Source organism: Catharus ustulatus, chromosome 1 (assembly GCF_009819885.2).
Source record: "Catharus ustulatus isolate bCatUst1 chromosome 1, bCatUst1.pri.v2, whole genome shotgun sequence".
In the NCBI taxonomy this organism is placed as follows: domain Eukaryota; kingdom Metazoa; phylum Chordata; class Aves; order Passeriformes; family Turdidae; genus Catharus; species Catharus ustulatus.
The window spans coordinates 108557272-108570983 of record NC_046221.1 but is presented as its reverse complement, the minus strand read 5'-3'; the positions used below and the strand labels follow the sequence as shown (position 1 = coordinate 108570983).

At 37.1% G+C, this 13712-nt stretch overlaps 1 protein-coding gene across 7 annotated transcripts in view; it reads left to right on the top strand.

The window, feature by feature from the left end:
• PTPRM (protein tyrosine phosphatase receptor type M) overlaps positions 1-13712 on the top strand; it is a 447605-nt gene that overhangs the window by 290391 nt on the left and 143502 nt on the right. For 4 of the 7 annotated variants that reach the window (XM_033068164.2, XM_033068169.2, XM_033068145.2 and 1 more), the window contains 2 exons: positions 1289-1421; positions 8280-8309. In XM_033068164.2, the coding sequence (XP_032924055.1) occupies positions 1289-1421; positions 8280-8309 (163 nt within the window). The remainder of the gene's footprint in view (positions 1-1288; positions 1422-8279; positions 8310-13712) is intronic. The other 3 variants (XM_033068182.2, XM_033068168.2, XM_033068154.2) reach the window with 1 other exon arrangement.

Genomic DNA, 13712 nt, shown 5'->3' with positions numbered 1-13712 from the left:
CCGGCATTCCTCTTGGCAAGGAGTTTTGAAGATGTAAGCCAAAAGTGTAGCTGTGGGCACTCAGAAGTACTCGTCATCTTAGAATATCCTGGTTAAAATTGAGAAGAAACATTGGAAATGTGTTCATTCTGTTTTTCAGGAAATAGCTCTTTGTGTAAATTGGCCAATAATTTCCTTCCTTTCTAGGAACAGAAAGTGAAGAAACAAGTAAAATATAGTTGGTGCTGTCAGAATCCTTTCTGAATCCCAGTTAGTGATACAAGAATGTGGTCTTAAAAGATTACACTTCATTTAGGCTTTACTCTTCCCTCTCTCTTCCCAAAAAAGCTATAGCAGGAAAGCAATCCATAAATCCCTGTGTCCACTTTATGGCATGGTGCCCCAAATTATGAATGCTGACACGTTTTGATAAAAAAAAAAATGGAAGTCCATAAAAAAATAAAATCAGCTTAGTGAATTGAATGTTGCTTCCTTAACGTTTTTCATCCTGAACTCATTTAGTAGGGGAAATGGATATTTCATCAGACATGGATTTGACGTTCCATCACATTATACAGTAAACAGTACAAACGATGTTATTTTTTTTAAATGGAGAAGCTGGAGGAGCTAAGACAGTAGCTGCTGTAAGGCACTGGTTATCTCATTTAAACAGATATTAAATGTAGGTGCCAGTGGTGTGATCATCAGCTGCTTCCCACTTTGTGAATAAATTGCTTAGAAGGAGTCTTTTTTCCTACCAGATGTGACCTAGATTTAGATTTCCAAAGGCAAAAAAAAAAAGCCTATTGTATAAAAAAAAATTGTGGGTAAAATGCATGGTAAATGAGCTTATCTCACTTTTCCAGGTGTTTAAGCTAATATGTTATGGAATTACAGCTTCATTTATGAAAAATAATTGAGGAAAATGTTCCAACAAATCAAATTTGAATAAAGGCTTAGTATAGTTATTGTGTTGTTAGCAAGTTTCTAAATGGAAGAAAGAAAAGGGAGCCAGTACAGATAATAAAAATATAGAAATTTCTGAATGTGTGAAGAGGCATCCTATAAAGGGTTAGGGCTGGCAGTGATATCCCACCTGTATTGTGGTCCTGCAAAATGTCTTGGAACAATATAAAGAATTACACGCCCAACAACGTATATGGAAGCAGGATTTTTTCTTAAAACATCAAGCAGTGATATCTGGTGGCCCTGGATATGATTAATGACATTATTAGGTTAAGTGTATAGACATCAAAAGAATAACACCTTTATTATTTTTCTCATTCCTCTTTTTTTATCAATTCCATAGGGGCTGCCACTCGGAAACCGGACCCGGAGCCTGAGAAGCAGACAGACCATACTGTTAAAATTGCTGGAGTTATTGCAGGCATCTTGCTGTTCGTCATTATATTTTTGGGGGTCGTGCTGGTAATGAAGAAAAGGTGAGCAATTAGTGGATGTTTTCTATGTCTGTATTCATATTCCATCTCCTACGGCAGTACTCAGTTTGGTACTGGTAAAACTATCCAGCCACCTTCGTAACCACAGAGAATTAATGTTTGTGTCTTTGTTTTATATACAACAACCCCAGGTTAATGATTCTAGCACTTCCATCAGAACTGCATGATGGCCTCTATAATAGCAGAGTATCTTGTCCTGTGTGAATCTCCACCCTGTTCAGCAGATCAGCTGGAAGCTAGATGTAGTTTGATTCTTGCATGTAAAAGAAATCCTTAATGGAAACAGGAGCTAGAGCTAAGGTAATTTGTGCTAAGAATGAGGTCTGTATTGTTCTGCATAAACTTCATTCCCTGAAAACAAAGGAAAATGTTACAATGGTGCTGAATGTTTCCAAATTCTGGTTCAACACACTCATGCATTGAGATTGTTTTGCTTTGAATATCATTTGGAAACTGCTACATTATTAGAAGTGTAAGGCTTTTAAAACTGTTTGCCTTTCTCAACACTGTAAGAGGTAACTGGAAAAATATAGCTAGGGAGGTGGGACAGATAAGAAAATAAACCCGTATGATTTAGAGGCTTAGTCTAGATTGGGAGAAATTAATTAGGAAATAGAGTTAAGGTTTTAGGTTCTATAATGAGCAGTGTGAGATTTGCAGCTGTGAGAGGTGAGGTTGGGAATGTGTGAATGCTGTGTAAAGGGGCTGAGTGACAAATTCTCCTTCCACTTCTGCCACAGTCTCCTTACTGCGTCCCATAACCCCTCCACTCCTTGCTATTCCCTTGAATTATCCCCCTTTTTCCTGTGAGAGCAATCCTGGCCTGATTTGGCTCATCCTAACCCTGTGTGGTTTAATTGTATGTTAACTAGTTTGGCAGGTCTGAGATAGTCCAAACCCCTGGGCTGCCTGAATTTCTTCCAGAATTTGAGCAGTGGAGGTGCACAGCAAAGGAGGCAGCTGTCTGACAGTGCCTCAGGGCAGGCAACAGAAGTAGCTGCTTTTCACTCTCCTTGAAGACAGAAGCAGGGCCATGAGTTAGAAGGGCTCTATGGAGGGAAAGGCAAGCTGTGGCCAGGGCTGGGGGCTAGGTCATGACAAGAGGTATGTAAAGCATTCAAAAGCTGCCATACAGAAGAGACTGAGACTTAAGCCCCAGGATGAGTCTGACTGGGGCAATGGAATTGACCCAGTAACCAAGTCTGCTCAATAAAGTACAATGAAGCAGGGTTGAAATCTGTTCTGACTTTGCAGTACTTTTTTCTTCCCACTTCCAATTTCTTGCATCATTCATACCTTCAATTTTAACAGTTGAACTCCTAAACTCCTCCCTAGGGCCAGACACAACACTTGAAACACAGGGAGGAAGGCTTCTTGGATTTTCTGGCCAATCCTTCTTCACACAATTCCTGACCAACATTCATCATTCTCTCTGTTCAGTTCTGAGCCTCTCTTTAAGTGTTTCTGCCAAGGGTAGAATGTATTCACCCAAGGGAGACAAGTGAGGGAAGGGAGAGCATTGCAAAATTATCCAAATAGTTTCAAAGTGGATAAGATGTCTGGATCTCTGGCTAAATGGATGCTATGCCAGCTCCTGCTTAATTCTCTAGAGAAAGACTCTTTGATAATCTAATTATTAGAGACAGGAGGGCTCAGATCCTAAGTGTTTGCATTAATGCAGAAGGATACTTGATTTCTTCTGTCTACCACAGTGGATTAATTACTATTCATAGTGATTCTGTTGTTAGAGAAAAAGTGCATTATGTGAGCTTCCTTGGTTTTTTGAATAAATCTGCTTGTGATGGAGATGGAACTATTGAAAATACAAGTCTAGGAACTCTGATGCCAAATACACACAATTCCATTGTGTAGTACAGAAAGAACGATACCAATAACTTAAACATGTCCCAGAATGATGCTGCAGCCTTGAACAAAACAAACTGAAATGAGTTGAAGCGAATATTAAAAAGGAAGAATGGTTCATTTGTGTAACAGGATGTGACTAGGCTTTAATGAGAGTTTCAGGAGGTGGGTATATTGTGTCCCAAGCCTCTAAAGCATCTGCTGTAGCATAGAAGATTTTGAATACAATTACACTCATGACTTAAACAGAAGATGAACCAATTATTCAATAGGTTGTTATTGGTGCATTAATTCACTAGGCTGCTGAGGGCCCCTATGGTTTCACCTGGGTTTGGTTGCTGTGTATACATTATGCATTTGAACAAAATGTATAAATCATGCCTCAAGCTTAGGGTGACCATAGTGGTTTTGCACTGCAATATTTTAGGTGCTTTGGGAAACAATCTTACCAAGCGAGTGTGCAGTTTGACTTCTGCACTTGATCATTTTATTTCATTTACTTTATCCAGAGCTTTACTGGTGTAAAGAGCTGAGTGAAAAATAAAATAGCACCTTGTAATTCAGTGGCACCTTTCCCCTGAGAACTGCTTTGTTCTCTGCACTATTATGTGCAGACTCTCTGGGCCACAGTGGTGGATTTCAGTACACTGAGTCTATGTGCTTTGAAACTTGTCTTGTTTGGAATAGGCTACAGCAAAATCCCATTCACATTCTGCTATCCCAAGGCATATCCCAAAGCAAATACTGTGTGTTATTCATTCTTCCACAGAAAAGTGTCTTGTCTACTTGATCTCCAGATCGCACCAACAGGTGAAACCTGCTCTGTCTCTGGGGCTTCATAGTTCTTAATTAACTTAATATCAGACCATTTCTTTCCACTGTCAAGAGATTTGGAAAGGAGTTTCACTTGTGTGATAGCCATGACTTTGTCCAGCACATTCCTTGAATTGCCACCTCTTTTCACTCAACAGCCATTCTTTGCTTGGGTGGTGCCAAGCACCACAGGTTTTCACAGATCAGTCTCTTGAATTTTTAAATTAGTATCCAAGTAGTGAAGACAAGCATTCAGAGAGGGTTTTTGGTGCAGCACAGACATGGTTTGGATATGCCCATTATCACAGTAGTATGTAAAGAAGTTCTGCAAATATTAATACTCATTAAGCAGCATTATTAATTTCACTATACAATGGTCTTCTGAAGTAGTTACATCATAAACCAGAGAGATTAGGTGGCCTAGCAATTCAGTGCAGGGTTTGGAGTCATTAGTGAGGGTAGAAACATCACGGATGCTGAAGCATTTTCTATATAGACACTCAGCTTTTGACTGAAGTAAATTAAATTTGTAAACTTGGCACATAGGGTTGGGGAAGACTGTTAGTGCTTTCCGCTTTATCTCTCCGCTTGGTTGTTGATAGCTCTTTATCCATTCTATTCTATTTTTTCTTTATCCATTAGCATTCTTGCATAAAGGTGTTGTGTAATGTAGTCTAGGATCCTGCAAGCTGTTCCTAACACCAGTATGGTCACATCAATGAGGTGATTCTTCTCTGTGAAATTAGAGTAGTGCCAATAGGCTTTCCTCTCCTCAGATATGTTCTGTATCTCTTGTATAAGAATTAACAGAACGTTAGATGAAAACAATACATGTGTTTCATGAAATTGATCCGCAATAAAGTGGATTTTGAATCTGATCCTGAATGTTAAATCTTTGGCAAGGCCCAGTCTTTGATGTACTTGCATAGGATGTTATAAAAAACATTAAAAATAAAGAATGCACCAATTAATTTCATCTTTTGGTCAGCTTAAAGTGGGGCAGTGAAAATGAGAGTGCTGTTGCTACAACCTTTGGAAAAGCAATAGCAATTAAACCAAGACTTACATACATGAGACCCTTACAGCTATATTATCTTCTTTCCTTTTTTTTTTTTTTATATTCTATTTAAGTTAAATTTTAAAATGTTGCATAAGCTGTTAAGTTAATGGTTCAATATTTGCTTAGGAGTCCTTTGTATGTCTTTGGGGCAGCTGTTTCCATTGGGGCTGCCATTTTGTTGCTGCAGTGGGAGTGCAGTAAGGAAGCAGTTATTAAAATTTTATTTCACTGGCTTCTGATTCAGCTGTAGAATGGAGTTTCTGTGATCATAAAAAGACTATTTTGTTTTGCCTGTTCTTAGTGTCTCTTTTCAGCTGTCTCTGTGCCTGAGCCTTCCATGAGTTTCCAATGTATGTAATTGTGGCATCTGTTTAAGTCAGAGACCTTGGTTTTTTTGGCAGTGGATAAGGAAGGGTTTTGCTCTCAGTGGAGCTGGGCTGGGAATGCATTGTTCCCATTCCCTGATAGCAAATCAGGCTGTTCAGTTATACATACACCTTTGCCAACAATTTCAAACACTTAGGATAGAAGTTGAAGATAATGAGGCTGAAGGAAAATTCCAGCCTCCTCTCCCTCAACCTTACTTTTCCCTGTAGGCCAACTAAAAAAGGGAAATTATGAAGGAAAACTCTGAGATAATGACACAGCTCCAAAAATTTCCATTCTGATGGGTCAATCCTTCTGCAGCCAGCCTCCTGTGCTGTTTTTCGTAAATTTTATACTGGGGCCTTATTCTACAAGTGACATTCATGAAATTATGTCTTCAGTCCTAAAGGAGTTAAAAGTACTTAGTATTGTCACTCTATGCAGAAACAGTTTATTGACATAAAATAATCTCGCTACTGGGAAGTGAATGAAGAGCCATAAGAGAATTTATCCTAAATTGGCCAAAATCATGGCATCACTCTTTTTAACAGAAAAAGAGTTTTCATACATAGACAGAAACTTTAGTTTGTATTCATTATGCAGGAACAAAAATGGAGCTTGTCCCTATTTCTTAAAAAAGCTAAATCCATTCAGTTCTGAATGGTGCTTTAGTATGTGGCCTGAAATGCTTGTGTAAAACTTGCAAGTATAAAACTTTCTGCAGGATTTTAATGTATTCTTTTTACCTGTTTCTTTCAGTGTATGGTATTCTTTGAGAGTCAAAACCTTGGTACTCTTTTTCAAGGACTTTTATATGGAAAATCTCACAACTGTAGCATTATAAAAATAGCTGAAGCTTGAGACTTCCAATTTTTCTCATGTTACACAAATTCTTAATGGGACATTTACACACAATGAAGTTCCTGGATTTTCAGCATTTTTTTCATAAGGAATGATTTATCTCTATAACATATTTGGCAGAATTCTGCTTGTAAGTACCAGCAGTGCTTCACTGATTAATTGTATTTATTATTGTTTCTCAGATTATTATACATCTTTTAGAAATATGAGAACATTTGTACTAATTACATTAAATCTCTCTCATGGCAACATATGGTAAGAAACAGGGTTGGCAGTGTCATGAGATTTTAAATCAATGTGAGAGAATGAATAATTCTGAAAAGAAAGGTAGGGGAAAATATAATTATGACTTAACTAGAGAACAACTGCTTGCTTATAGTGCAGGTAAGTGCTTTGATAAGACTTGATCCCATGCTCCCTATGGAATGCAAAGAGACTTACAACTGTTTTGCAGCTTGCCCCTTATTCTGTTCTTAGATATCTTTTAAATCTCAACTTCAGCAGGTATACATTTTCCATATGTGCCATGTGATTAAATATGCAGTGTGTAGCCTCTTGTGTTTGAACAATACTGTTTGCATCAGAAAAATGGGAATAAAAACTGGGAAGTATTTCTAACGGCATCTTCACACAAAGAAGATGAGAGAGAAAATTTGATGAAAGCCTAGTTTTCAAAGGGATGCCTGAAGCATGTAGCCAGAGGCAAGTTAACATTAGTTATAGTCCTTTGCAAGGCCTGTTTACATGTTTCCTCTGTAGTCAAAGGGCTGTATGCATGTGCTGTAAAAATTACAAATGCCTACATAGTTCCTTTCAGTCTTTTATCTCACCAACATGTGAATGCTAGTTGACATTAGGCTCGGAGATGTTTTAAGATCTCCAGCCTTCTTTTAATTGCAGTCAATATATGGAATTCATTTGGGTTGAAACTTGCCCTTTCTGGGGGGCTGCAATCCTGCTTGTAGTGGGCTCATAACTGAGGGAGGGAGGGAAAGATGCAAAGCAGAAGAGCGTAGCTGGAAGGCTGCTATATTTTGTCCTCACACAGAGCATGTCTAGGTGAAGTAGCTGGCTGTGCAAGAGGTTTTGCAAGGCTGGCTGAGCTCATATTTTTCAGGGTGGTGGTGCTAGATTTCCCAAGTTGTTCTTTGTGGCATTCACATGGGCAGGAATAACATGGATACAAGGATCAGTACTTATTTTAATCTCTGCTGCATGGGGAAATACCGCCAATATAATTGTAGCTCACAAGGATAGACTATTTATTTGCATGCTAGTAAGTATCTTTTCCTTCTGAATTTAAAAACTCAAATATTAAAAGAGCTGTGGTCATTGATCTTCCCCCTCTGTAAACAAGTCCTTTCAAAGGCAGCACTGACTGCTTTAAGTGAAAAAAGGGCAAGGCTAAGATTCTACAGTGCTGTGACAAGAAGAGGAACTGCTTTAAGCATATTCTGAGCTTCCATATTAAGCTTCTAACACCATGCTAGAATTTCTGTGTCCTTATTCCTAATGCAGCTGAGGTGTAGTCAGAAGTGGTTTAGCACTTTAATTGGGAATATTTGTGTGTGTAGTGTATGCAGATACAAACAGACTTTAAATACCTAACATTAACGTAGGTGCACCTAGGGGTGGTTTAACAGTTGGAGATGCATTATATATTGTATTGCTCAAAATGTTATGGAGATTGGGTATGTTACCTGTCTATTTCAGAAACATTGCATGATATGCCCAGATATACATTCCTGCTACCTTTCATTTGTGTCACCAGTTCAGGTCTCAGTTTCATCTTGATTTTTCATACATTAATATTTGACTTTTCTTTCCTTCCATTTCATCTTTTCCACCACTGCCTAATCCTTCCACCATCATGGCAGAAGAAGCTATCACTCCTACACTTATTACCTGTAAGTAACTTCTTTGTCATCAGAGACACACTTTCTGCCATGTTGTTCCATGATTAAGTAGTGAATGCTAATACTGAAAGTTTCTTTATAAAAACATACTTTGTAGAAGTTGCACCAAGATGAAAACAACATGGTCTATAATGTAATGAAATATTTAGCTTTATAAGAGTTTCTTATGTCTCATACTCTGCGTTAGGGTCCTTTGAATAACATTATGTAAAGAATTTTCTTAACTGAGAAGTAATAGGTATCAATATCACTACCATGTCAATGAGAAATTTTCATGCCTAAATAACTATTTTTAGAATTTATTTAGTAGCTTCTTTCTCATTTGTACTGTTGAAATTACAGCATTGGTTAGACATGTACAAGCATTTTCATTTGTTGCTGTGTACATATTACTACTTTTTATGAATAATTGATCATGCATAAACATTGTAAGTTACCATTTCTGGAGTGAATTTCAAAGGAGAGAGCACTAAAAATGAGGGCAGGATGAAGCATAACTTGCACAAATTTTTTATTCTGATTCAGTCCTTAGTAATACCATTATATACTTCTTTATTTACCCAAAGCCTCGCTTCATTCCCTGTTGTCAGCAGGTGATGAATGAGAAGGGTTCTTCTGTGAATTTAGAAAATCCCTTTCTGAGGCTATTCACTTTTACTTGTTTTCCAGGTACAAGGAGTACATAATAGATTAGCAAAGTACTAGGGGTCTTGCTTAGTTGAAGAATGAGACGCATTTAATCTTGTATAATCATGTTGGCCAGCAGCAAAAATCAGCTATCCAGTAGTTATCTGTTTTCTTTAAACCTCAGATTTAAAAGTCATAGGAACCTATGAGATATTTTTACACAGTTAACAGAAGTTGAGGTGTTACTTACATAAGAAAAATTTTAGTACCAATTTTTAAGTATGTATGGTGGTAGCATGCTCTTGAAAGGAGCACATTTCATGAAGTTTATGATGTTCCTTCTAGTTGCTTTTCAAACTTTCACTTTATGTTTTGAAAAAGCATCAAACATTAATTTATAGTATTTATGGAAAAAATATTAAATGTTTTCTACCTTGAAAACTTGGTCTTCAGGAAACCAAGCAGAACCATTTTTCAAATGAATTAAAGCAACTAAAATTTAAACCTCATAACTGAAATTCTCCAAGATTTCACAATACATGGAAACTGCTCATGTGGTTGGTAATTCAGATTTCTTATTTGACACTTTATGTATAGTGCAATTCTTGTAAACTGTTGTTTAAAGCAGTTTATTAATGTGGAGGTCAGAAAAAATTAACTCTTCCACAGATATAGTATTGCAAAATTTGTTTCTGTTCCTGAGATTAAACTTTCCATAAAATACACCTTAAAAAAATAAATTCAGTTTGGGACTATTTAAATGTAGTTCTTCAAAATGTCAAAATAATGTAACACAGTAAGCCATTTAGCATGGTGTTGCCTTAATAAGTAAATATATTTAAATTTATATTTTAATGTGATTCATGTCTCAAGGCTGTGTCAGAAACAAAATTGAAACAAATGGAACATTAAATGAAACACTTTTTCATTATTCAATGAAATTGGATTATATTGTTTTTTTTTCTTTTTCCCCAGACAAAGGAAAATGCCTTAATTGAAATGGTTGCTTTAGGTTTTACAAACAGGTTTTGTCCCTAGTTTTGCAATCATGGAGATTGTTAGTAGTGGATAGAATAGAGCATCTCAGGATTATTGGTACTTCTTAGTTACTTCAAGAAAAGATCTTTTTGTTAGTATGATACAAATTCAGTAACTTTGTAGCTTGGGTTGATTAACTCTTCCAAAAGAAACTGTGGGATTTTGACCTCATTGTTTTGTTCCCTGTCGGGCAAAAGAAGGGAAGTAAGAGCCATGAAAAGTGCAGGCAAGGTTGGCTGTTAGTAGGAGGAAATATTTTGGACCAAATTCTCCACCTGTTTACGCATCACACAATTTCACTGAAATTGGTGGAAATCTTAGATGAATGCAGGATTCATTACAGTTTTATTTTTAGCTTAGGAAGTTGGTATGGATTATAAAATGTTATATATTTTCAGAAACATAATTTCAAGTACTCTGCCATTGCTAATTTACCACTTCTATACTGAGTGTCATATTCAAATTTACTGATTAGTCATTGTAAATGCAAGCTGTAACATCCAAGTGAGCATCTATACACTGAAATAGTTACTATTGTCTTGTGTGCTGCTTTGCTTGTGTTCTGTGGGCTCCTTTTCCCTAGCAGACTGCAATCTCTGCCACTTCTAGATCCATCCTAAATTAAAATTTAAAAAGAAAAAATTGGCAGATGCCTAGAGCTGCTGATGAATCATCAGAGGTGGACCTACAGCTGTGCATATTTGGCAGAGAATTATTTCTATTTTATCTTGTGTTTACTAGTTAGCCAGTCAATAGATATTACAGAAAGAGGAGTTGAATACTGCTATTGAGAATTCTTTTTAATGGGCCTAAGTACCTCTGCCAGTCTTCCCTCCTAGCCTTGCATTCCTGACATCTGGTGCATTTTTTACCTTTCGCCTGTCAGGCAGGCAGCAGATTTTTTTTTATTTTGATTTTTTTTTTGTCTGTCCATAGTTAGTCCTCTGTAAGTTCTTTTGTTCTTGAGATTAGAACAAATGTCATAGTGCTCATTATCCCTGCAGCAGGTCTTTTGACGTGGCAGTTGAGTCCAGGTGGGAAAAAAGAAGAATGGAGATGGTGCTGTTAGTTACACCGGCAGTGAGTGATGTTCTCAGCATGGCAGGTGGCACTGGCACGACTGCTTGCCACTGACACATTTTCTGATGGGCAAAACCCCTGTGCCTTGGGCTGGAGGAGGAAAAGTGCATTAGTATTTTGTTCTGTAATTATGCTTAAATGGACTAGGCAAGCCTGTTGCTGAGGCGACAACGAGCACCACTGTGCTGACCATTGGCTTTTTGTATTGGAGATTTTAATTTTTATAAAGATTCTGCCCTTGGAGATCATTAATCATTTGTCAGGAGCTAATAACTACATTTCATGAAAATTAAAACATCAGAAAAACAAATTGAGCACTTGGACCATCAGAATTTATTCCAGACACTGTTGCCTGGTAGTTTGGCCAATTCAGTTTACCCCAGATTCTTGGGCAGATAGTTACAGATTGCAGCTTTTGTAAGTTCTTTTCTAAAAAATATTTCATTATATTGCTATGAGTAGGATGTATACCAAATTAAAATGCAAAGTTGTGAAGGCAGCTTTTGATGCTGTTCCTCAGTTTGAGCTTGATATCAAAATGATATGTTATGATTATTATTGAAATTAGTACTTATGCAACAACAGTGCTGCACAGCAGTTAGGTGCATAATGTTATTATATTTTTGTGCCTTTTCACAAGTCATTTCAGCTTGTGAAAGGTGAAGTAGGGAAATAGGAGACAGTTATTACCCAGTATTCTTGTACAAAGCTAATCATGTTAAGATCTTAATAGTGTGGAATCTGCTATTGTGTGTCCCAGCACTAATCATCTAGTAAGGTGCCCTAGAACACAAGCGCATCACAGGTGCATCATCTGTATGGAAATCTCAATCCCAAGCCTAACACTATATTTAAATATTAATGTAATAGACTGTATAGGACTAGAGACTCTTTTGGCTGATACTTGGTGTATGACACAGGACAAAATTCCTCCTCCAAGAAAACCAATTCCACAAACATCGAGCTTTTCCATATAAATGTGCATGAAAACATATCCTGCTTTTCATGAGAATTTGATAGTTTGGCGCTCAGTTGAAGTATGCTTTTTTTGTGTATCTAGCTTGAGCTTAGGAGACTGACAGCCTCTTCTCAGTGTAGTTCTCTTCCTTCACTAGCAGATACTCAGTGTTGACTTCTATATCTCTGTATAGAGACTTCATTTCTAGCTCATTTGCCCAGTCTCACTGCATTGACCTAGTAGTTAGGGCAGAAAGCACTAAGTTAGTAGATTTGCAAAATGACCCTAATAATTAAAGTAATAACATTTCCAAAAAATCAACAGTGTCAAAACTCTTAACAGTGATTTATGGATAATTCCAGAGAATATGCAGTTGTCACATTTAAAACTTCTGTAGTAATTCAAAAATAATGAAAGAGGTTAGAAACAGTCCTGTTTTCTCAACTGCATCTGCCTCTGGAAGCAGAACAAAATCATGTTTGCATAGGTGGAGGAGAGAATTGAACAGAAAAACTCTAATGTGTTTGAACTGATTGATCTGTTAGATTACACCTGTGATCTCTTCTGCACCTTTAAATATGCCGAGTTACATAGGCTTGTATCATAGAATCCTGTAACCAAAAATAACCATGGATTTCTCTAACTGTCTTGTAAGCTAGACTTAAATAATATGGGGATGTCCCAAGAGTTTTTGTTGCATGTTGTAAAGTCTACAATGCCGACATACTGAAATCTTCAGATAATATTTATTGTCCAAAATAAGGAGGAAGGGTGTTCTACTAAATCACCATTACTAAAAAACACATTTTTGTGCTATGTGCTGTATGCTTTATGTACAGATGTGCAATATCTAGCTTTTACGCGCAGATAGCAAGCAGGGTCAGAATTGGGATTTTATTTTTAATTAAAGTACATGACATAATTTTTTAAAATCTAACTAAAGTCATTATTTCTTATACTGATTCCTTGTATCTTCTGATCCTTCTGGATCTGATTGTATTGCTTAATAACCAGGGCTTACATTGCCATTTCACTGTAGAAAAAATTGTAAATAATCCTTAACAGACTGACCAGCAGTAAGTAATTATTTATTTAACTTTTATGAGCTCTTTTTGAAGTGTGTGAGGGAGTGGCCAGTGTTTTCAGGGTCATGTCTCTGTTTCCTCTTTCTTTACCCTCTGTCAGTGGTATTGTTGCTGTTACTGTTTGTTTTCTTATCTCGTTGCTGTTTCCAGCAATTGCTGTTTCCAGTAAATTGTTCTTATCTCAACCTTTACCTTCTGTGCCTCCAGTTCTGCTCTCCTGTGGCGAGGGAGGGGAGCTGGGAGTGGAGGAGTGTCTATTTGATTTGGAGTGGTTTCAGTGGGAACACTAAATTGGAGAATGCCATTCCTAAACCACAACACAAATTACTGTTTGTGCTCCATTAGTGTCAAGCAATAAATTTGCAGATGAGCTGAGGTTTGGAGATTTTCTGTCCTTAGAGGGGACGCTACTTGTTTGGTGAAGGTACCAGACATTTAGTGAGGGAAACAACATAACTGTGGAAAAAATAAATACTTTGCAGCCTAGAGACATCTTTGTTCTTTCCTTGCTATTAAAAGCTTTGTGTTGTTTTCTAAACTAACATATGGGATTTTAATTGAATACTGAGACTGCTTTTAGAAGGTGTGGAATCCATATGCTATTGT